Here is a 25,954-nt window from a genome sequence, read left to right on the forward strand (position 1 = left end):
TTGGTGCTAATGTCCAGTTCGTTCCGCCTGCGGTCCAAGGGTGATGGGGCAGGAGGAAAAGAGACTTAGGAGGAGGGGGAGAAAAGGAGAAATGTAGTGAGGGGCCAAATCCCTGAGGAGTCTGCAGAAAGGTAACTGAAGGGAACTCAAAAGCGAAGATGTCCCTTGGGGGACCAATTCCCAAGAGTCACCCCTACTCTTTCTCCTCTTCTCCCCCCACCCCATCTATTTCCTGCCTAGGGCACTGACTCAGGGGGGGAAGGAGTATCTGCCAGCTGGTGCTCATCATGTACACGCCTACCTCTGAACGCCTTACCCCCAATTCCCAAGACGGAACTGGGGGCCTTAGGGCTTTTCCCTTTCCCACCGTATACTCTCAGTCTGTCTTTAAGTCTGTGGATGGGGAGATTTTGGAGGGCACCCAGTTCTGCCCTAATTATAGCCTGCTGGAGGATGTCATGGGGGGGCGGGGGCGGGGGCGGGGAAGGCCGTGGGGGGACTGTCTGAGAGGAGGAAGGGGGCTCCTGGTTCGACCCCCAACTCTCACTTCCCCTACTCAACGGCGTCCAACTCCAGGTGGTGCTGCCAGCCTGCGGGGAGGCAGCTGGGCTGTCCCTTCTGGGCTTCTCCCCCGCCCCGCTGCCCCGGTGGCCGTCACCGTCAGCACCGCTGCGGCCAACCCCGGGGGCGGAGCGGGTCAGTCCCTCCGCCCCCCCCCTCCCCCGACCGCCCCGAGGAAGCGCAGCTTCTGCCCAGCCCAGTTCGATTCCTAAGCTGGAGTCCCCGGAACAGAAGCTGGAGCCTCTTTGCCTCTCCCCTGCCTCTTTCCCGCCCTCGGCAGGATTACAGGAGGTCCTACGGCCCGGGATGTGAGCTGGGCTCCCCTCCATCCTCTGCCATGGCAGCCTCAGGTCAGTCCCTTGCTCCCATCTCCTCTGAGCCCCACTACAGCTGTCCTCCCCTCTCCAGACCCAAACCGCTCTCCTCTGCCTGGCTTTGATGAGCTCCGTGGGACTCTGAGACCCGAGCCCCAGACAGCACCCTCGACGATCCACGGGGTCGCCTACACTTCCCCAGAACTGGCATGCGCTGTCTAGGGCAGCTTGGGTGCCCTGCTAACCCTGCTTCTTTCTGCATTCCGCCCCTGACCTGGCACCTGCACTGTCCCACGCTGGGCCAAGAACTGTTTATTTAGCGAGCGCTTCCCGGACTTGTCAGATACCTTGACCCCATGCCCCCATTTGTTTGTCGGAGGTTTATTGGTTTTGCCTTTTCTTATGCATCCCTTCCCCACACTCCCCAAGTTTTTATTAGTTCTCCGAGCCCTGGAAACTTGTGTTAACTGATGCTACGGTGAGCGGAAGGAAAGAGAAGTCAGAACAGCTCTGTGTTATTTGGCAAGAATTCTCTCTTGGTCTTAGAGGAAGTTTCATGTAGTGTGAAGAAGGTTGGATCTGAGAGTCAGTATGGTATCGACTGAGCAGCAGTTTCAAATTTCGCCTCAGACACGTAGTAGTTATGTGACCCCCAGGGAAGTCACCTAACCTCTCAGTGTCTCAATTTCCTTATCTGAAAAATGAGGAGGGGTGGGCTATTGGACATGATGGCTTCTAAGGTCCTCTCTACCTTTTTTTTTTTTTTAACACCTTACATACCCAACCTTCCCCTCTCCTCCCCTCACCTCCCATTCTGGCATCCATGCTCTTCCTGGAACGAGATACTCTATTTCCCTACTCCAGGAATTCTCACTGGCTGTCCTTTATGCCTGGAATCCTCTCTCTCTTCATCTCTGCCTTTTTGCTTTCATGGCTTCCCTAAATCCCAGCTAAAGTTCTACCTTCCACAAGAAGGCTTTCCAGATCCCTCTTAATTCTAGCTCCCTGCTTCTGAAGACTACCTCCATTATATCCTGTCTATATCTTGTTTGTAGATAGTTGTTGTAATATTGTGTCCCCATTAGATTGTGAACTCCTTAAGAGCAGGGACAATTTTTTGCCCTTCTTTGTACTCCCAGCACTTAGCTCAGTGCCTGACACATAATATGTGCTTAGTAAATGTTTGCTGAAGAATTCCAGCTGTAGGATCTGGGTTAGAATCCTTTGTGACCTTGGACACTTTGGGCATCAGTTTCCTCATCTATAAAATGGGAAAATAGTATTAGAAGATCTCCAGGTTACCTTCCAGCTCTAATTCAATGATCCCATCATCACATGTCTGACTATTTGCTAGTCTATATATATCTTGGGACAAGGTTTTAAACCTTTTTGAGACTGAGTTTCCTAATCTGTAAAATGGATATAAAAATATTTTCATTATTCTCCTCAGAGGCTGTTGTGAAGAAAGAGTTGTGTAAATTTTAATTTGCAATAGATCAATCAATCAACAAAACATTTATTAGGCACCTACTATGTGCTAAACTAGGCAACTAGGTGGCTCAGTGGATAGAGCACCCTGCCTGGAGTCAGGAAGATCTGAATTTCAAATCCAACCTCAGATACTTACGAGCTGGGTGACCCTGGGGAAGTCACTTAACCTCTGTTTGCCTTAATTTACTGGAGAAGGAAAAGACAAACCACTTTGGTATCTTTGCCAAGAAAAGTCCAAGGACAGTGTTGGCATGCTATGGTCCATGGGGTCATGAAGAGTTGGATACAACAGAATGACTGAACAACAACAAATGTGCTAAACACAGTGTTAGGCACTGGGGATACAAATTCAGTGAATGAAGCATTCTTTACTATGAAGGAACTTACATTTTTAACAAATCAATGATTACTGTTATTGCAATTATTATTAGAATTTTTCAAGGAACATGGTCAGTCAATCCCACGTCTGCGCAGGAGGAGTCATTTGTACCCATCAGTGTCTCTCTCACTGACAAGTATCTTGCTATATTCCTCCATAACCATTCTATTTCCACTCCTGTCCTTTATTTTCATGTGGTCTTTGCAAAATTCTTTTAGAAATAGAAAGGATTAGAGGCAATGTTGGGAGAGAGAGAGATCAATCAGAATGTCCTATGATTCTTTTCTGTTTTGGCAGTGCTGTTCTTGGGATCTTTTCTTAGCCTTGCCACTGGATAAGCTTTATAAATGTAGGTAAGTCAGTAGACATAGTAGTGGTCATCGTTTTTTCTTTTGTCCAGACCTATATTTGGTATAGAGACCTGCTGGTGAGGAAACTATTTACCAATGCAGATCACTTAGGCAACTTTTCTGCAAATTTTCACTGAGAAATTAAATGAGTTGCGTAGGGTTTCACAGCCACATTATGTCAAGAAGCCAGGTCTTCAAGACTTCTAGGCTAGCTCTCTATTCACTAACCCAGAGCTGTCAAACTGCAAGTCCTAACCAGATTAAAATGGAATTGGGATATGTAAGAATAAGGAGAGAAAGTGAAGGTGAAGGTGTTTTGTAGAATGTTTTAAATTTTCATGTGTCAGGTGGTATTACTAAAGGATCTGGGTGAATGCCACCATCCGATGAAGAGGGGCCGCTTCTCCCACCTTCTGATAGCAGATGGCTTTCAGATTTGATTTGTTGTTGCTGTTCAGTCATGTCTGACTCTTCTTGACCCCATTTGGGGTTTTCTTGGCAGAGATCCTGGAGGAGTTTGCCATTTCCTTCTCCAGCTCATTTTACAGATGAGGAAACTGAGGCAAACAGGGTTAAGTGACTTGCCCGAAGTCACAGAGCTGGTGGTCAGAGGCTGGATTTGATCTCAGTTTCTCTTGACTCCAGACCTGGTACTCTATCTACTTCACCCTAGGATTTGATAGATTGCTGATATCCTTGGTTCTGTGTATATTTGTGGTCCTTTGCATGAAACAGGAAACTAATCACATATTGAGAACCATTCCTGAACTGGGATCTGGACTTTGGAAGTAGCTGGAGCAGTTTGGAGGGCAGCTGGAAGAATGCCAGGTCTGGAGTCTGAGTTCAAATCCAGCCCCTGACCACTAGCTGTGTGACTTTGGGCAAGTCACTTAACCTTGTTTGCCTCAATTTCCTCATCTGTAAAATGAACTGGAGAAGGAAATGGCAAACCACTGCAGTATCTCTGCCAAGAAAACCCCAAATGGGATCATGAAGAGTCAGACATGACCGAACAACAAGAAGAAGCAGTTTGGTCACAAAAGCTGTTACCTTAGGGCAGACCTCTGAACTTAGAATGCAACATGTGTGTCTAACTGCTCCTTTTGAAAAAAATGAGTAGAATTATTTAAAAACTTTAATGACAAACTGATAAATAATAATAAACTGATTCAGTTTATAAATCAGCAGCGTTCGTGACCTATTAAAGGAGAAGGTGATGTGGAGGGCTTGGGATCTGCTTTGCTCAATTGTGTACTTATGTCAGTACATAACAATGGTACTAGCTTGCATTTGGAGGCAGCTAGTTGGTGTGGTGGATAGAGTGTTGGACATTGAACCGAGAAGACTGGAGTTTGAATCCTGGAGTAGATACTTCCTAGTTGTGTGATTCTGAGCAAGTCAGAACGGCTCCGTGTTATTTGACAAGAACCCTCCCACGATCTTAGAGGAAATTCTGTGTGATTAAAAGAAGGTTGGATCCCCCAAGCTCAGGCTTTTCCTTTCTAAAATGAGGATGATAATAGCACATGCCTCTCAGAGTTGCTGTGAGGCTCAATCAAAATAATATATTTAATATTAATTTTATATTTAGTATTTATATAATATATATAACATAATATAAACATATATTAAATATATAATATATTGGAACTTTGCAAATCTTAAGGTGTTATACTGTGTGCATGTTTGCTATTAGTACATAGATTATATATACTACATATTATTACATTATAACAATATTACATGTTATTACAAAGCCCTTCCCCCCAATAATGCTGTGAAATAGAAAAGCATACTTATACTGTCCCCATTTTACAAATGAGGAAACAGAGGCTCAGAGCAGTGAGTGAAATGACTTGACCAGAGTCACACATCCGGCAAGTGTCAGAGCTAGGTCTTGAACTGAGGTTTTCTGACTTTAAGCCCAGAGATTCTTTCTTCTCTGCTTCTCATGTACTACTCCTTTGCACTGCTGTCCTTGCTGGAGGGAACTCTGATAATTGAATTAAGGAGGGAACAGTTTTTGTGAGATGGTCACCTAATAAAAAATTGGGAGTCATCCACTGAATGAGAAAACAAAGAAGACCCTAGAAAATGCATTGTTAATACTCAAGTCAAGGTTTGAAAATTGTGCTGCCCATCATCACTGCCCATCAGAGGCCTTTAGCTTTCACTGTAAGCTACAGGAACTGATAGTACAAAATAAATATCTCTGTTCCATGAAGAGGAGAGTTCTCTGACACTGAAAATATGCGCATTTATAAAAATCAGTACCACTTGCAGGAAGGTACAATCTGTGGTTCCCTCGCTCTCCTACCCTTAGTCCCCACTCTGCCTTCAAGGGTATATCTGAAACGGAGAGAGGTGCATTTTGGAAGTGAAGCATAGGAAACCAGTTAGAGTTGCAACAGGAGCCACCACACTCTGGGAGCTGAGATGGATCCCTGTTTGACTGATCTGGAACCTAAAAGTGAGTTCTGGGATTGTCTATCGTGTCGTCTGCCATTGTCTGTCCGTGGCTAGTGATGGCTCTTGTGTAGTTAGACCCCTCGGGCTCCAAATATGCTTTGAAGTCTGGAGGGATAGGGACCGTTGAAGAGAAAAAGATTATTTCAGGAAATGATGCTTTTGAAAGTTCTTTGACTACTGTAGTCATTGCCTGATCCCTTCCTGGTTGTTTGTTATCTCTTCCCACGGGTAGTCTTAAAATTCACTTTTGATAAGGGAAACCAGACTCTTTTAAGATTTTATTGATGTTTTTAAAAAATATCAATGTTGTTTCCCAGTACCATTTCCCCAATATAACCTGTGTGTGTATGTGTGTGTGTGTAAAACAAATAAGTAGTTAAACAAAGCTACCTGAAACAGACCATATCTGACATCACATGCCTCAGTCTGCATCTATAGCCTACCACCTCTTTAATGAGAGGAAGGGAAAGTTATGTTGGCATCAAAATGGATCATTTCATTGATCTGATATCTTTTAGAATTGTTTACTTTTTTGTTACTGTGAAAGCAGTCTTTTCCTGAAAACAGCATACTCTTATGTCCCACATTAGATTGTAAGCTCTCTGAAGACAGAGACTTTTTTATTTTTGCCTAGCTAGATGTCTCAGTGGATAGCGTACTTTGTTTGGATTCAAGACCTGATTTCAAATCTGGCCTCAGACACTTAGTGGCTGTGTGACCCTGGACAAGTCACGTAACCTCTGTTTGTCTTATTCCACTGGAGAAGAAAATGGTAAACCACTCCAATATCTTTGCCAAGAAAATGCCATGGACAGGATGGCCCACAGGGTCACGAAGAATCAGACATGACTGCATGACTGAACAGCATCACCAAATATCCAGTGCCTGGCACAATCCCTGGCACATGGAAGAAGCTTATTAAATACTTATTGGTTGATGGGGGATATCCTGTGAAAAAACATAAAGGAGAGAGTTGGACTGTTGCGTGTGAAGAACAGCAAGAAGACCAATGTAGCTTCAATAAAGGGAAAAACATGTAGTAAGTCTGGAATTGTAAATTGGGGCTGGTTGTAAAGGGCTTTAAATGCCAGAGGCCATGATTTCAGTGGTTTCCCCTTCCCTTCCTGGATTCTGTGTTATCTGGGAAAATCTCTTCACTTTTCTCTGCCTCCTTCCACTGTATAGCTACCCATCTTTCCCCCTACAGTCAGACCCATTTAGATCCCTAAAGAGAAAAACCAACAGTCTTAGTTTTTGTTTTTAAATGAATTTTTTTTTCAAGTGAAGATCTTCCTTCTTTCCCTTCCTCCTCTCCCTTCCCCTCATTGAAAAAGCAAGAAAAACAAAATCCCCCATGACAAGTATAACCAATCAAAACAAGTTCTTGTGTTGGCCATGTCCCAGAAAATTATGTCTCAATTTGCGTTTTCAGTCTATCACCTCTATCAGGAGTCTTTAGGAATTGCAGTTGGTCACAGTGTTGATTAGAGTTCCTAGGATTTTCAAAATGCATTGTCTTTACAATATTGTTATTATTGTATCGCTCTCTTGTTATAAATTGCTCTCTTGGTTCTGCTCATTTTATTCTGCATTAGCTCGTACAAGTCTTCCCAGGTTCCTCTGAAACCATCTAATCATACACATTGTAGCTTGAAAGTATTTCATTACATTCATATACCATGACTTGTTCAGCCATTCCCCAACTGATAGGTATCCCCTCAATTTCCAATTTTTTGCTACTGCAAACAGAGCTACTATAAATATTTTGTACGTATTCATTCTTTTCCTCTTTCATCTCTTCAGGTATAGACTTAGTAGTGATATTGATAGATCAAAGGGTATGCACAGTTTAAAGCCCTTTGGGCATAATTCCAAATTGTTTTCCAGAATAGGTGTATCAGTTCACAACTCCACCAACAGCAAGTACCAGTTTTCCCACATCCTCTCCAACATCCAACATTTTCCTTTTTTGTCACGTTAGCCAATCTGATCAGTGTAATGTGGTACCTCAGAACTGTTTCAATTTGCATTTCTCCGGTCAATAGTGATTTAGAGCATTTTTTCACATGACTATAGCTTTGATTTCTTTGTCTGAAAGCTGCCTGTTCATATCCTTTGACTATTTATCAATTGAAAAATAACTTGTATTTTTTATAAATTTTACTCCATTTTCTATATATTTGAGAAATGAGGCCTTTATCAGAGATACTTGTTGTAAAAATATTTTCCCAGTTTTCTGCTTTCCTTATAATTTTGGTTGCATTGGTTTTTGTTTGTGCAAAAACTTTTTAATTTTATATAATCAAAATTATCTACTATACATTTTGTAATGCTCTCTATATCTTCTTTGGTTCTAAATTCTACCCTTATCCATAAATCTGACAGATAAATTATTCTATACTCTCTTAATTTGCTTATCGTATCATACTTTATGTGTAAATCATGTACCCATTTTGATCTTATCTTGATATATGGTGTGAGATGTTGGTCTATATCTAGTTTCTACCACGTTGTTTTCCAGTTTTCCCAGGAATTTTTGTCAAATAATGAGTTTTTGTTCCAAAAGCTTGGATCTTTGGGTTTATCATATACTAGATTACTATGGCCATTTATTTTAATGTAATTTGTACCTAATTGATTCCACTGATCCCATCACTCCATGTCTTAGCCAATACCACATTGTTTTGGTAATTACTGCATTATAATACAGTTTGAGATCTGGTGTAGCTAGACCACCTTCTTTCACTTTTTCTTTTCATTGATTACCTTGATATCCTTGAGCTTTTGTCCTTCCAGATGAATTGTGTCATAATTTTTTCTAACTCCAAAAAATAATTTTTTGATAGTTTGATCGGTACTGCACTGAATAAATAGATTAATTTAGGTAGAATTGTCATTTTTATTATATTGGCTCAGCCTCCCCCTGAGCGATTAATATTTCTCCAGTTGTTTGGATCTGGCTTTATTTGTGTGAAAAATGTTTTATAGTTGTGTTCATAAAGCAACTAGCTTTGTCTTGGCAGGTAGGTTCTCAAGTGTTTTATATTGTCTACAATTATTTTAAATGGAATTTTTCTTTTTATTACTTGCTGCTGGACTTTCTTGGTAATATATAGAAATACTGATGATTTACATGGGTTTATTTTGTATCCTGCAACTCTGCTAAAGTTGTTAATAATTTCGAGTAGCTGTTTAGTTGATTCTCTGGAATTTTCTAAGTGTAACATCATATCATCCACAAAGAGTGGTATTTTTGTTTCCTCGTTGCCTATTCTAATTCCTTTCATTTCTTTTTCTTCTCTTATTGCTATAGCTAATATTTCTAGTACAATATTAAATAATAGAGGTGATAATGGACATCCTTGCTTCACCCTTGATTCTATTGGGAAGGCTTTTAGCTTACTCTCATTACAGATAATGCTTACTAGTGGTTTTAGATAAATCCTGCTTACCATTTTAAGGTGAGCTCCATTTATTCCTATACTCTGTAATGTTTTTAATAGAAATGGGTGCTATATTTTCTCAAAAACTTCTTCTGCATCTATTGAGATAACCATATGATTTCTGTTGGTTTTGTTATTGAAATGGTCAATTATGCTGATAGTTTCCCTACTATTGAATCAGCCCTGCATTCCTCATATAAATCCCTCCTGGTCATAGTGTATGATTCTTGTGATATATTGCTGTAATCTTTTTGCGTATTTTATTTAAAATTTTTGCATCAATTTTCATTAAGGAAATCAATCCACAATTTTCTTTCTCTGTTTTGGCTCTTGCCATTTTGGGCATCAGCACCATAAAAAGAATTTGGTAGGACTCCTTCTTTGCTGATTTTTCCAAATAGTTTATGTAGTACTGGGATTAATTGTTCTTTAAATGCTTGAATTTATTTGTGAATCCATCTGGTCCTGGGGATTTTTTTCTTAGGAGGTTCATTGACGGCTTGTTCAATTTCTTTTTCTAAGATTGATTTATTTTATTTATTTATTTTATTTCTTCTGTTAATCTGGGTAATTTGTATTTTATAGATATTCATTCATATCATTTAGGTTGTTAAATTTATTGGCATATAATTGGGCAAAATAGCTCCTAACAATTGTCTTAATTTCTTGGTGGTGAATTCACCCCTTTCATTTTTCATACTAGTAATTAGTTTTCTTCTTTTTTTTAAAAATCAAATTAACCAATGGTTTATCTATTTTATTGGGTTTTTTTCTTGTAAAACCAGCTTCTAGTTTTATTTATTAGTTCAATGGTTTTCTTGCTTTCAATTTTATTAATCTGCTTTGATTTTCAATATTTCCAATTTGGTGTTTAATTGGAGATTTTAAATTTGTTCTTTTTCTAGCTTTTTTAGTTGCATGCCCAATTCATTTTTTTTCTTTTTCTCTACTTTATTGATATAAGCAATTAGAGATATAAATTTTCCCTAAGTGTGACTTTGGCTGAATCCCATAAATTTTGGTATGTTATACCATTGTTGTCATTTTCTTTAATGAAATTATCAATTGTTTCTATAATTTGTTCTTTGACTCACTTTTTATGATTAGATTATTTAATTCTTAATTAATTTTTAATCCCTCTTTCTGTTGTCTATTTTTTTTAGGCAATTGGGGTTAAGTGACTTGCCCAGGGTCACACAGCTAGTAAGTGTCAAGTGTTTGATCTGAGGCCAGATTTGAACTCAGGTCCTCCTGACTTCCAGGCCAGTGCTCTATCCACTGCGCCACCTAGCGGCCCCTCTGTTGTCTATTTTTGAATGTAATTTTTTATTGAGTTATGATCTGAAAAGAATACATATACTATTTCTGCTTTTCTGCACTTGGTTGTGAGGTTTTTATGTCCTCATACATCGTCAGTTTTTGGGTAGGTGCCATGTACTGCTGAGAAAATGGTATATTCCTTTCTATTCCCATTCAATTTTCCCCAGTGATCTATCATATCTAGCTTTTCCAGAATTTTATTCACTTCCTTAACTTCTTATTTATTTTTTGGCTAGATTTATCTAGTTCTGAGAGGGAAAAGTTGAGGTCTCCCACACGTATAGTTTTATTATCTATTTCCTCCTATAACTTATTCAACTGCTCCTTCAAAAATTTAGATGCTATACCATTTGGTGCATATATGTTTAGTATTGTTATGACTTCATTGTCTATAGTACCTTTCAGCAAGATATAGTTTCCTTCTTTATCTCTTTTAATTAGATCTATTTTTGCTTTTGCTTTGTCTGAGATCATGATTGCTACCCCTGCTTTCTTTGCTTCAGCTGAAGCATGATAGATTCTGTTCCAGTCCCTTATGTTTACCCTGTGTGTATCCCTCTGCTTCAAATGTGTTTCTTGTAAACAACATTTTGTAGGAGTCTAGTTTTTAATTCATTCTACTATCCACTTTGATTTTATCGGTGAGTTCATCCCATTCACATTTATGGTTATGATAATTAACTATTTCCCTCCATGGTATTTTTTGGTTATTTGCTGCCCCCCTTGACCCTCTACCCTTTCTCTCCTCACAAGTGTTTTGCTTCTGATCACAGCCTTCCCCAATATACCTTCCCTTTTATCAGTCCCCCCTTCTCTTTCCATTATCCCCATCTCTTTTTACCTCCTTATAAGGTAAGATAGAGTTATATATCCAACTGAATGTGTATGTTCTGCCAATTTTGATGAGCGTATGGTTTAAGCTTTGCCTGCCACCCACCATCTTTCCCATTATTATAATAGTTCATACCTCTTTTATGTGGGATAATTTACCCCATTCAATCTCCTCCTTCCTTCTTCTTTGGATACAATTATCTTTTTTACCCCTTTATTTTGTTTGTTGGGGTATCATCCCATCAAAGTCACCTTATATCCACACCCTCTATCTACATATTCTCCTTCTAATTACTCTTAGAGTAATAAAATTAAGAGTTACAAATATTATCTTGCCATATAGAAATATAAACAGTTTAACTTAATGAATTTCTTATTTTTTCTCTTTCTTGTTTTTTTTTTAACCTTTTTATGTTTCTCTTGAGTCTTGTATTTGGAGGTCAAATTTTTTATTCAGTTGTGGTCTTTTAATTAGAAATGCTTGAACATATTTCATTGAAAATCCATTTTTCCCCCTGAAAGATCATATTCAGTTTTGCTGGGTAAGTGATTCTTGGTTGCAATCCTAACACCTTTGCCCTTTTGTATATCATGCCCTAAACCCTCCGGTTCTTTAATTTGGAAGCTGCCAAATCCTGTATAATCTTGACTGTAGCTCCACAATACTTGAATTGTTTCTTTTTGGCTGCTTGCAATACTTTCTCCTTGATTTGTGAGCTCTGGAATTTGGCTATGTTGTTCCTGGGAGTTTTCATTTTGGAATCTCTTTCAGGCGGTGATTGGTGGACTCTTTCAATTTCTATTCTGATCTCTGGTTCTATTATATCAGGGCAATTTTCTTTGATAATTTCTTGAAAGATGTTGCCTAGGCTTTTTTTTTTTAATCATGACTTTCAGGTAGTCCAATAATTCTTATATTATCTCTCTTGGATCTATTTTCTAGGTTAATTGTTTTTCCAATGAGAAATCTCACATTTTCTTCTGTTTTTTTTTTTTACTTTTAAATTTTGTTTTATTGTATCGTGATGTCTCATAAAGTCATTAGTTTCCACTTGTTCATATCTAATTTTTAAGAAATTATTTTCTTAGGGGCAGCTAGGTGGTGCAGTGAATAGAGCTCTGGCATTGGAGTCAGGAGGACCTGAGTTCAAATCCAGCCTCAGACACTTAACACTTACTAGCTGTGTGTCCCTGGGCAAGTCACTTAACCCCGATTGCCTCACCATAAAGCAAAAAACCAAAACAAAACAAAACAAGAAATTATTTTCTTCAATGAGCTTTTGTACTTCCTTTTCCATTTGGTCAATTCTATTTTCTAGAGAGTTTTCTTTGGTGAATTTTTGTATATCTTTTCCTATGCTATTGACTTTTTTTCATGATTATCTTGCACTGCACTCATTTCTTTTTCCAATTTTTCTTTTTCTTCTCTAATTTGCTTTTTAAAATCCTTTTGAAGTTCTTCCAGGAATTCTTTTTAGGCCCAAGACTAAATTACATTTTTCTTTGAGGCTTTACATGTAGCCATTTTGACACTATTGTCCTCTTAAAATTTATGCCTTGATCCTCCCTATCACCATAATAACTTTCTATAATCAAGCTGTTTTTTTCTTTTTTGTTGTTCATTTTTTTCTGCCTTTTTTTGATGACTTGGTGTTTTTATGTGAGACTTGGGCTCTGCTCCTTCACTGTCCCAGACTTTTTGTGCTGGGGCTTTGGGTCTTATTGCTGACTTTTACTGAGCTTCAGGTCTTAGCTGCTTGTTTTCTCTGGAGGGTAGACTTCCCTTCTGGCTTGTATGGTAGGAGGGAACCTCCCTGTTGGCCTTCCCCAGGGTGTGAGGTTTAGCTGTTGGCCTCTCCAGGGGTGGGGCCTTGCTGCTGGGTTGCTATGGAAACAGGTTCTCTGTTGGTAGGCTCCGGGGGCGAGATCTTGCTGTTGGCCAGCCTTGGGCAGAGGCTTCCCTACTGGTCAGCATTTGGGTCAAGGATTGGCTGGTGACTTGTGCTGGGGGTGGGATCACTGAGGTGGGACCTTGATGCACTGCACAGACTGCTCACTTGCCTAGAGGGCTGCTGGTCTGCAGGAGGGTGGGGCCTTGTTGTGGATTGTCCCAGGCTCAGAGCCTTGCTGTGAGTCTGGCTGCTGCTGCTGCTTCTGGACATGGCTCCCCTTCCATCCCAGTGAGACAGACCTTTCCTGCCAGACTGGTAAGCTGCCTCCCTGCTCCTAGACCAATTCTGAGGCGGTTTTCTAGTTGTTTGATGGGAAATTTGGGAGGGTTCCTTCCTCACTCTGCCATCTTGGCGCTGGAAGTCCTAGAACATAGTTTCAAACTGCTTTCCAGAATGTGTGAACCAACTCATAGTACCACCAAAAGTGCACTGATAAACCTGTTTTCTCAAAGACACTCCAACACTTATCATTTTCCTAATTTTTGTTAACTTTACTAATCTGATGGGTATGAGAATGTCATCGTTGTTTTAATTTGCATTCCTCTAATTATTAGTGATTTAGACTTTTTTTTTCATATAACTATGGATAGCTTGGATTTCTTTCTCCTAAAACTGCCTTTTCATATCTTTTGACCATTTATCAACTGGAGAATGACTCTTATTCTTAAAATTTGAATAAGCTCCCAATAAATCTTTAAAATATGAACTTTATCAGAGAAATTGCTTTTCTTCTAATTATATATGAATTGATTTTGTTTTGGTGAAAAACTTTTCAGTTTTATGTAGTAAAAAACATAGGACACCATGGATTTGTGTGCCATCCTTGCATAGGGGCCATTCTAATCTTATCTCTATTATTTTAATTTTAGTATACATGTGGCTGACATGAGCATCAACTAGGGAATGACTGGTTTTTGGATAAGATTTCCTTCCATTTCTATCACTAGTTTCCCCACATTATGGTGTCCCCACCCATGGGAAAAAAAAAAAAAGAAGTGGCTTGGTATATTCAAGGAAGTGATTTATGGTTAAAGGAAAGGAATTATGGTAGAAGGATGGGACATTCCCCTGCTAGTGATTCTTGCTGACCTAGACTCTTTAAAATCTAAAATTGGGGTGTCATCTAACCCATCATGAGAGGACCTTAATTCCTCTTTTTTTTTTAAAGTCTTCTCCAATTCCTCTGACAAAAGCAGCAAGACAAAAACAGGTGACAAAATTATCTAATTGTAGGATTGAGTAAATTGCCCCCAAAGCATGTGACAGGCTGGTGGAAAAGTTAGTTGTGATGCTATTATTATTCATTAACCACTTCCTTTTAAATGTTCCCACCATAGTCATGTCATTTGAATTTAATGCCAGTGGTCCTACAGTAAAACCTCAGCTATCTTGGAACCTTGAGAATAAGCCATTCTGGACAGAAGATTTTTTTCAGTATAGAAGTGGAAGAACTTTTTATTTTATTAGTTTTTGATGGAAATGAATCTATGTGTTTATCCCTGCCTTTTCATTGTTTTGGAGAGGGGTAGGGGGACCAGGTCTATGATTTAAATATTACATGAAACTCTCAGTGAGGAAACTCCTTTTATCAAAGTAGATTGGTACCTGTGCTTATTGTTGGGTTGTCTTAGTTGTGTTCTGTCCAATTCTTTGTGACTCTGTTTTGGGATTTTCTTGGCAAAGATGCTGGAATGGTTTGCCATTTCCTACTTCAGCTCATTTTACAGATGAGGAAATTGAAACACGGGGTTAATTGACTTGCCCAGGGTCACCCAGCTCATTAGTCTCTGAGGCTGGATTTGAACTTAGAAATTTGAGTCTTCCTGAGTCCAAGTCCAGTGCTCTATCCTAACTGCCCCAGATTGGTACCTGCTCTAGAGTTGTAGTTTTAAAGGAATTTCTAGTTCGGCAGTGCCAAACTCAAATAGAAACAGATCCTTGCCATAGTAAGTTGTCTTAGAAAACCACCAACTAGCATTATTTATGATGTATTGTATTTTTATTTATTTTGTTAAATATTTTGTTAAATATTTCTTACTGCACTTGGAGTTTTGCTGCTACAGTCAGCCTGTTGAGTCTGGCTCCTCTGCTTTAGCTTACCCAGGTAGTACCTGGCAGAAGAGAGATTTGAATCCAGGTCTTCTGACTTCTGCTGTTACCACTGGATCATGTTGCCTCTTTGATTTCTGGCTCAGGAATATAATTAACTAGAACTGCTTCCCTATCCCTCCTTACCTATACTTTGGGTTTATTTGTTCTGTCTATATATGGTAAATTAAGGAGCAATATTCCTTAGAGTTTCAAAAATTGGTATTCAAGGTATTTTGAGGATGGTATGTCAGAGGCTACAAGATTTTCATCAGAAGATATGAGAATTTCAAATTCTTTTTAAGGTGGCATTCTTTTTTTGTTGTTTATTTTTTTAAATGAATTTATTTGGAATTATCAACAATCACTTCAATAAGTTTTTGAGTTTAAAATTTTTCTCCCCCTCCCTCCCCACCTCCCTTTCCAAGATGGTGCACAATCTGATATAGGCTATACATATACATGCCTATTAAACATATGTTCACATTAGTGATGTTGTAAATAAGAATTAGAGGCAATAGGAGGAACCACCAGAAAGAAGAAACGAAACACAACAGAAGAAAAAAAATAAAAATAGTATGCTTCGATCTGCATTCAAACTCCATAGTTCTTTCTTTGAATGTGGATAGCATTTTCCATCACAAGGCCTCTGGAGATGTCATAGGTCTTTGTATTGCTGGGAAGGGTTAAGTATATCGATATTAGTCATCACACAAGGTGGTTGTTATTGTGTACAATGTTCTCTTGGTTCTGCTAACTTCACTCGGCATCAGACCATACAAGTCTTTCCAGATTTTTTTGAAGTCAGCCTGTTCATCATTTCTTATAGCACAATAGTATGCCATAACATTCATATACCACAACTTGTTCAGCCATTCCCCAATTGATGGGTATTCTCTCAATTTCCAATTCTTTGCCACCACAAAAAGAGCTGCTATAAATATTTTTGTACATGTGGGTCCTTTTCCCATTTGTATGATCTCTTTGGGATATAGCCTTAGAAGTGTTATTGCTGGGTCAAAGGCTATGCACATTTTTATAGCCCTTTGGGCATAGTTTCAAATCGCTCTTCAGAATGGTTGGATCATTTCACAATTCCACCAGCAATGCATTAGTGTCCCAATTCTCCCACATCTTCTCCAACATTTATAATTTTCCTGTTTTGTCATGTTAGCCAATCTGATAGATATAATGTGGTACCTCAGAGTTGTTTTGATTTGCATTTCTCTAATCAATAGTGATTTAGAGCGTTTTTTCATATGACTATAGATACCTTTAATTCTTCATCTGAGAACTACCTGTTCATATCCTTTGACCATTTATCAATTGGGGAATGACTTGCAGTCTTATAAATTTGACTTAATTCTCTAAATTTTAGAAATGAGACCCTTATCAGGGAGACTGGTTTAAGGTGGCATTCTTCTTAGAGTTTGACTTTGACCCAAATTCTCAGCACATTCAATATTAGTCATTTTATATTTCAAGTTATTGTGAAATGGGATAACTCACAAATGTCCCAGTGAAAAGTCAATTTTTCTCATGAAGTTAGCTGTTTAATAACACATTGCCTATGAAATAATACCCTGATTTGTAGGTTGACCTAATCAGATAGCATTTGAGGGGCAGGAAAATAAAAATATTACTGGGCAAGTAATTTTGCTTCCGTATGATGGACTCCATGTCTCAGGCCTGCACAACCTGCGACCCACCGAAGGATTTTGGCCAGATCATGAAAAATGTAGAGGGAAACATCTTCTACATTTTTCGTGGGCCAGCCAAAATGCTTTGGCACAACCGCAGGTCATAGATTGTGCAGGCCTACCATAGCTGTTTGGCAAAAGGTCAGTATGATCTTTTACTGGAAAAGGCACAAAAATGATGCTAGAAATAGTAAGAAAAACATTCTTTATCCATCCATCCATTAGTTTGTACTACATAAACAACACGTAAATGTGTGATACCTTTAAAAGCTCAATGACAGGGCCTCAAAGGTCCATGGACACCATGGACTCTTATGGATAGATTATAGAGGTTCTGTGAACTTGAATGTGGAAAAAACATTTACATCTTTATTTTAATTAACCTCCAAGTGAAATATTGCATTTCTTTTGATTATTTAAAAAAAGATTCTTGTTAGAAGGGTTCCATAAGCTTCGTGACAATGCCAAAGGGACACCGGATATACAAAAATGTTAAGAAACCTCTGCTGTCAGAGGAGATTTTCCAGAAAGCAGAGATTTTATATTATAGGAATATGTAGCAGCAATATGAACAGGAGAAGCCAACTTGCCTATAAAACCTGTTTAAACTTTGAGGCCTTCGCAAGCAGTCAGAAAGAAGTGGAAAGGAAAGCTCGAAATCTTACATCAGAAAGCAAAGAAAAATGGATTGCATCCAACTTATTCTGCAAAGCAAAGCATAATACTACTAAGAAGAAATAAATACTTTTAACCGTGGGCAACTTCTTGGTATTCTTTTGGAGAAAATCAGTGTTGGGAAGGGCAGCTGGATGGTGCAGTGGATAGAGCGCTGGACCTGAAGTCAGGAAGATGAATCTTCCTGAGAGTTCAAATCTGGTCTCAGACACTTATTAGCTGTGTGACGCTGAGCAAGTCACTTACCTCTGTTTGCCTCTCTTTCCTAATCTGTAAAATAAGTTGGAGAAGGAAATGGCAAACACTCCAGTATCCTTGCCAAGAAAACCCCAAACGGGGTAATAAAGTGTCAGTAACAACTGAAAATGATTGAACACAGCCACAAAATGGTGATTCGCACAGAGTGGGGGGTAGGGAAAAGAAGGAATGGGTGAGTAAAGTCATAGAAACAATAAATCATGTTCAATAAGATGGTAAAGCTATGAGACAATATACTAAAACTTATAAAATGTAGCCAAAGCAATCCTTAGAGGAAAATATGTCTCTGAATATCTATATTAACAAGAGAGAGGGGCAGCTAGGTGGCGCAGTGGATAGAGCACTGGCCCTGAAGTCAGGAGGACCTGAGATCAAATCTGGCCTCAGACCAAACACTTGACACGTACTAGCTGTGTGACCTTGGGCAAGTCACTTAATCCCAATTGCCTTACCAAAAAAAAAAAAAAAACAAAAAACAAACAACAAGAGAGAGAAGATCAATGAATTGAGCACATACTTTTTTTTAAAGCTAAAAAAAATCAACAAATTGAAAAACCCAAAGCAAGCACAACTATATACACTTAAAAATCAAAGATGAGATAAACAAAATTAAAAATAAAGTATTAAATTAATAATACTGAGTTGTTTAAAAAACAATAGACTAGATTAACCATTTGCTAACTTGATTAAAAAGAGAAGAAGAAAATTAAATGTGCATGATAAAAATGAGAAAGGGGAATTCACAAAGAATGAGGAGAAAATGAAAATTATTTCATGTGTTATGCCCAATTATGTGACTACAAAATGGAAAACTAATAAAATGGATGAATAATTATAAAAACATAAAATATCTATATCAACAAAGCAGGAAACAGAGAATTGAAACCAACCTTAGAAAGAGAAATCTAGCAAGCCATGAATTAACTCTCAAAGGTGGCCGGGGTTGGGGGGGGGAGCGGCGGTAAAGGGAGAGAATGAACCTTGTCTTGATTCATTCACAAATGAATTTTATCAGATATTCAAAAAACAAAAAATCTTTTGCTATATAAATTGTCTGCAAAAATAAAGAAGGAAGATAATTCATCATGAGCCTTCTATGAGACAAATGTGGCTCTGATACTTGAACCAGGGAGCAGTAAAACAAAGAATCTGTTGTTCAATCAATCCCAACTCTTCATGATGGTTTTTTTTGGCAAGGATACTGGAGATGTTTGCCATTTCCTTCTCCAGCCCATTTTACAGATGAGGAACTGAGGCAAAAAAGTTAGGTGACTTGCCCAGGGTCCTGTAACTAGTAAGTGTTTGAAATCAATTTTGAACTTGGGTTCTCCAGATTCCAGGGCAATCACTTTATCCACTGTGCCACCCAGCTGCCCTAGCACAATAAGTAACAAATGGATAAATTATTTGTAAATAAAATCACATTATGCAAATGTTAAAGGACAGTGGCAGTTTTCACAGTTATGGATAGAGGAAAAATTTCTTATCAGACATGGGATACAAAAGATCATAAAAATTAGCCTCATATAAAATTTAAAGCTTTTGTAAAATAAGATTAATGCCATTAGAATCAGAAGAAAAATATGAAAGAAATAAAATATGTTAACTGGAGACCTTTGCATTAAACAACCGATAAAATTTTGGCATTTAAAATTTAATTCTTTGAATCAACATTTTATTTAGAGAGATTATTTAGAGACATCTTTGTGCTAGTTACTTTGAGGGTGGAGGAATGCCAGGAAAAATGGCCCTTGCCCATGAAGACCTTACAGTCAAGCTGGAGAGACTTGGCATACACACACACAAAACAATCATAGAATACAATAATATTGGGGTTGGACTACATAACATCTAAGGTCCCTTTTGGTTCTAAACCCAGGCACCTACAAGTACTAAATCCTGTCACATCCAAAGATGAAAGACTCCAGTCTGAACTGGAGCAGTCAGAGGCTTTATGGAAGAGGGGTGCTTTAGACCCAAAACATGGGTACAGCATGGATAAGCAGACAGGACAAGGGAAAGTGGTTTTTTTAAAAAAATTCATTGATACATTTTGTTTTGACAGAAGACAATTCCCAAAGACTCTTAGAAAGCATAAGTTTTGTTCACAGCTATCAGTTTATCAGTTGTTAACAGAAAGAAGGTATGTGTCCTTGAACTCTCATAGCACTGTACTAATATAGATGAGATAAACATTGTATGTGGCCTGAGTTTGGCTGCCTCACCATATTAACTTTATTTACATTGTTGTTGCCACTGTACGTGTTCTCGTGACTTGTTTTCCTTATCCTGTGTCACTTCCTACGTCTTCCCATTTTTCTCTGAATTCTTCATATTCCTCACTCCTTACAGTTCAGCAGTAGTTCCGTTAAATTTTCATACCATAATTTGTTCGACCTATTCCTCAACTCCTGGGCATGTATATTGTTTCCATCTTTCTTGTCATCACAAATAATGCCATTTTGGCATATATTAGTCTTTTCTTGCTTTCAGTGACTTCTTAGAACATAAACCCAGCAATCAGACGTCTAGGTAACTTTATTGTTTCATTCGAAATTGCTCTGCAGAAGGGTTAAACCAATTCACACTTCCATTAGACATAAATTCCACTAGCCCCTATGACAGTGAGTTTTGCCATCATTTAGCATCCTCGTGAGCCTGACAGTTCCAGTGGATGATACTTCAGAGTTGTATTAATTTTCATTTGTCTGATTATTAGTGATTTTGAGCACTTCAGGTGGTATAGTTTATTTCCTTCCTTTTGAAAATGGGTTGTTTGTATCTTTTTTTTTTTTTTTTTTTTAACCATTTTTGCCATTCTCCAATAGACAAGCACTTTCTATGAACTAACGATAAACTAATAGTTGTGAACAAAACATCTGCTTTGGAAGGGTCTTTGGGAATTGTTTTGTGTCAAAACAAAATGTATCAATAAATTTTAAAAAAACTTTCCCTTTTTTGTCTACTTATCCATATTGTGCCCGTGTTTTGGGGTCTAGTTAAAGTACCACCCCTTCCATGAAGCCTCTCCCTGACTGCTCTGGTTCAGACTGGATTCTTTCATCTTTGGATGTGATAGGATTTAGTACTTACAGGTTCCTGGGTTTAGAACCAGAAGGGATCTTGACTTTCGCATAGTCCAACCCCAATACTATCTTGCTCTATGATTGTTTTGTGTGTGTATGTCAAGTCTCCCCAGCTTGACTGTAAAGTCTTCATGTGCAAGGGCCATCTTCCCTGGCATTGTTCCACCTTCAAAGTAACTAGCACAATCCTGGACACATATAAGTAATTCAAAAAACACTGACTGGAAAAAGAAAACAAAACAGAGCACTGATTAATTTTTGAATACTTGGGCGACTTTTTTTGTAGTTGTTGTTCAAAGTAAATAACGTAGGGGTAGCTAGGTGGTGCAGTGGATAGAGCACCGTCTCTGGAGTCAGGAGGACCTGAGTTCAAATGTGACCTCAGCCCAGACACTTGACACTTACTAGCTGTGTGACCCTGGGCAAGTCACTTAACCCCAATTGCCTCAAAAAAAAAATAACAAAGTAAATAACGTAGACTTGTCTTATTCTTTTACAGGAACCCCCAGGAGCTGTGATATCTTAATTGTCCACAGTTTAGATGCCCAAGAATGGTGTCAGTATCTGCAGAATCTTTTCCTTTCAAGTTGTCAGATTCGGAACCAGCACATCTTGACCTATGAACTGAGACACGGGGCTGCCATCTCCACTAGAGACCTGACCCTCTTCCTTAACAGTCGATGTATCATTGTACTCCTATCATTTGAACTAGTCCAGAACTTTTATCAACCTGACGTGCTCTCCAGCCTTCAGAATGCCCTGTGCCCTCCCCATAGGGTGTTGAAGCTGTTCTGTGGAGTAGACGACTGTGAAGATTTCTCGGGATTCTTTGAGGACTGGGCTTGTTGGCAGGAGCTCACTTATGAAGATGAGCCTGAAATCTATGTGGCTGCAGTGAAGAAGGCTTTTTCAGAAGGTAATTACCTCCAATCTACTGTTGTGGGAAAGGGAGGAGTTTTTCAGAACCCTGGATTCCTTGGGTAAATCAGGGACATTCCAGTGTCACCCAGGGCAAATCCGTCTCTTTCACCTTCCTGGGGGAGAATTCTCATAGTTATTGACTCAGGGGAAATTATTGACTTCAGTGCCCAAGAAGTGTGACATGCCATCACATTATTAACAACCAAAGGCTATGATGGAGAAGGGATAAACCGTCTCTTTGTTGGCTCTCTTTCTCTATCTCTGTCTTTCTGTCTGTCTGCTCCTCTTCCATTTGGCCTTCCTAGTGAGTTAAGAATTCTCTTTGCCTTTTGATTTCTTTACCCTGAGCTACTTTTTTTTAAAGTACTATATCAAGCAACAATTTATACTATAGTAACAGCCCTGAAAGACACAAGAACTCTGACCAATACAATGACCGACCATGATTCCAGAGGACCAATAATGAAGAATATTACCCACCTCCTGACGGAGAGGTAGCAGACAACGTGCAGAATGAGACATGGACAAGTCCAGTATGAGAATTTGTTTTGGCTGACTATGCATATTTGTTATAAAGGCTTTCTTTTTCTTTTTCTCGGGTAGAGCATAGATAAAGAAGAAGGAGAGGAAAAATGGATATTAATTTAGAAATACAATTTAATTTTGAAAAAATATTAGCTCAAAAATGTGATATATCCCACATAACTGAAGGAAGGTAAGAAGATGAGAGAAGAATGATCCGGAGCCTTTCGGTAGAGACACCATGACTAGTATACCAACACTTAGTGAATAGGATGGCCTGAAAGTGAATGTAGCTTCCCAAGTGCTTTCATTCATAAGAGTCACCTGCCCTAAACCAACAAATAGCGCCAGGTAACCACACCTGGTGAAGTTACAACTCCTGTGGAACAGCCTTACTATATAATGAATAACAACATTATTTCACTTACGCTGACTTTACTGTGAACTTAAAGATCTGATATTTCAGACATCAAGAAGGATTTTAAGGTGGCATTCTTGTTTTGACAGCCAAGAATCCCTCTTTAGGAAGGTATAATCTAAAAAAATAATTTTTTCAAATAACAAGCATTTATTTTCTCTTACCCACATCTTATTCTACCACTGCACCCACTAAGGAAGAACAAATATGCATAGTCAAAGTCAACATATTCACACATTGGCCAAAGTCCGTGTCTTATTCTGTACCATGAGTCCATTCCCTTATTGTCAAGAGGTGGGCGGGTAGCACGCTTCATCTTCAGTCTTCAAATAGTGGGTGGTCGTTGTGTTGATCAGCCTTCTTAAGTCAGAAAGGTGTGATTATAATGGGACATTTAAATAACCCTCCCAGACAGAAATAATTTCACTGGAGGTAAGTCCCGTGTATTGGTTATAGGCTCACCAGATGTTCAGGAACAAATGGAATTACAAAAGAATAGGAGGAAGAGGAGGAAAACAATTTGACGATTTCAGTAATGCAGTATTGTGTTTCCACTGTCCTTTGTATCTGTGAATTCCAATTCTGTGTAATCTCTTTGTCAGAGACACCCAAGGCACAGTTTCCTTTCAGGTTTCCTTTCTGGGATACAGCTTCTATTGAATTGACACCCCCTCGCTAGAAACATAGGCAAACCCATCTATGGAATAGCTCAGTACATTAACACCAAGTCACCCACTTTTCTGCTTTGTCAAAAAGAAACTTATGAACAAAACCATAACAGAGGAAGTATGATATAGTGGAAAAGAACACTGAACTGGCTGTCTGGAGACCCAGGTTCTAATCCTATCTCAGTCACTGCTTCTATGATCTTACTCAAGGTTTTATGACAGGCAGCAGCCTTATCGAAAATAGCCCTCAGTCGTGAGAAGAAAAAGCTTTCTGACTACCAGCTGCCACTGTGGCGCAGTGCCCCCTACCTCAGATCATGAGAGATCAATACAGGCAGCAAAGCAACTTTTTTTTTCTCTGATTCCTCTTCTCCCCTTTCCTTCTCTTGCATATGGTTGTTTTCTGTTACAAGTGTTTTTTTTTCTGCTGCATACCACAAAGGTCTGTGGAACACATTTGGGGGGGGGGGGCGGCGGCTAGGCAGTGGGGTTAAGTGACTTGCCCAAGGTCACACAGCTAGTAAGTGTCAAGTGTCTGAGGCTGGATTTGAACTCAGGTCCTCCTGACTCCAGGGTCAGTGCTCTATCCACTGAGCCACCTCGCTGCGCCCCTCCCCCCCCAATGGAACACATTTTAAGAAATGCCGCTCCACAACCATTATTAATATCCTTTTTCTTCAAAGGACTGTGCTAATTGGGGAGAAACAAACACAATGAAGTCCTGGTCCCTGTCTTCACAGAGCTCACATTCTACATTTTGCACATTTTACCTGATATGTAAAAACAAGCGATGTTTAAAGTCTACACAGTACTTTAAGATTTGCAAAATGTCCATTATCTCATTTGGCTTTTGCCACAACCCTGCAAGGAAAGAATTATAGATATCATTACCCCGTTTTTACTGATGAGAATCGAGGCTCAAGTAAGTTTCCTAACTTGCCCATGGTCACACAATTAGTGAGTAGTGAAGGTGGGATTCAAATTCAGTCCTTCCTGACTCCAGCTCCAACACCCTATTCATTATCCCATACTGCCTGTCCCATACACAAATATTTATTAACTTGATGATACACAGTTCCACATCACAGGGGTTAGGGATGCGGTGCCCTCTGCGATCTGGAAAATCCAATAAAATTTTTGGCCCTCCCATCTTACCAGACAAGAAGTCTGAATTTTTTCTTTTATGGAGTATTTATGGTACCTTATTGTAAAATTGAGGTTAAGTATTTGATCATAGGTTCTGTGTCGAAAGCTATCTGCCACTTCCACAAAACTCCCCCAAAATTCCCATTTAATTTCTTATGCCAACTTCTGATATATTGAAACCGCAATGGAGAAAAGGCGTGATGGGGAAGGGATAACAGTAATACTTAATATAATAAAAGATATAAAATGTTGTGTAAATCAGGGGTGTACTAGAGCCAGCTCAAAACAGCTCATGAAAGTTGATTGCTATATTTTCAGTGTGAGCTTATACTTTGGAAATTGGCAAATGCTACAGATTAGAGCTTGATTGATTGTTTTATTGATTGTCTAGGCTTAAGAAAATGTCAATAATGCAGTGTTTTAACAGTGTCTTGAGTTGTTTTTTTTTTTTTTCTGGATAACTGGTTCTTAAACATTTACCAGTACACCTCTGCATGAAATCTAGTGAAGGATAGATCATTTATAAATAAGAATGGATCAGAGAAGGCTGAAAGAATGAGTCAACATCTGTGGTGGGGTTTAAAGGATGGGGAGGATTTCAGTACTTGGGATCAAGGGGAGTTTTAGGAAATGGTCCAAGGGAAGCCTTGGGGTGAAAATACTTGTGTTTTTGTTTGTTTGTTTGTTTTTAGGCAATTGGGGTTGAGTGACTTGCCCAGGGTCACACAGCTAGTAAGTGTCAAGTGTTTGGTCTGAGGTCAGATTTAAACTCAGATCCTCCTTACTTCAGGGCTGATGCTCTATCCATTGCGCCACCTAGCTGCCCCCCAGGGTGAAAATACTAAAGAGATAACACATAGGTCAGTTTGGCTGGAGTATAGAATGTGCAGTGTGTGAAATAAGGTTGGAAAGGGAGGGAGGAAGGGAGGCACCAGGGCATGGAGGGGACCTAAATGCTAGGCTTAGCAGTATGGACTTTATTCTATAAGCAGTAGGGGTGGGGAGCAAAGCAATAGCGTCACCAGAGTTCTATCAATTCTATCATCCAAATTCCATGCTGGGACAATTTCTTTGGCAGTTGGGTAAAGAATGGTTGAGAATGGCTAAGACTGCAGGCAGAGAGACTCATTAGGAAGCTGTTTTAGCAGTCCATGTGGATGTGGGAGTAAGGGCTGTGTTCCCCCTTATAGGATGTTGTCAGGTGGAAGTTAGCTAGCCATTTTTTGGTTATGTTTTCAGAAGATTCTGGGTCCAATCTCAGCTGGACTAGGTGATTCCTGAGGTGTCTTCCAGCTGTGACATTCTGTGATTCTGTGGTCCACCTCACACAGGTTGTCATTACTGCGTCCACCATGCTCATTC

General features: G+C 39.1%; 1 protein-coding gene and 1 pseudogene across 2 annotated transcripts in view; one reads left to right on the forward strand and one right to left on the reverse strand.

Annotated features, from left to right (window-relative positions):
- Window positions 1-725: 725 nt before the first annotated feature.
- PIK3AP1 (phosphoinositide-3-kinase adaptor protein 1) overlaps window positions 726-25,954 on the forward strand; it is a 148,225-nt gene continuing 122,996 nt past the window's right edge. For both annotated transcript variants that reach the window (XM_027859633.1, XM_027859642.1), the window contains exons 1-2: window positions 726-911; window positions 21,417-21,833. In XM_027859633.1, coding sequence (XP_027715434.1) covers window positions 899-911; window positions 21,417-21,833 — 430 coding nt within the window. In that variant the 5' untranslated portion in view covers window positions 726-898. The remainder of the gene's footprint in view (window positions 912-21,416; window positions 21,834-25,954) is intronic.
- LOC114042715 lies at window positions 13,899-13,997 on the reverse strand (annotated as a pseudogene).

This window comes from Vombatus ursinus, unplaced genomic scaffold (assembly GCF_900497805.2).
Source record: "Vombatus ursinus unplaced genomic scaffold, bare-nosed wombat genome assembly UNPS02000749.1, whole genome shotgun sequence".
NCBI classification, from domain to species: domain Eukaryota; kingdom Metazoa; phylum Chordata; class Mammalia; order Diprotodontia; family Vombatidae; genus Vombatus; species Vombatus ursinus.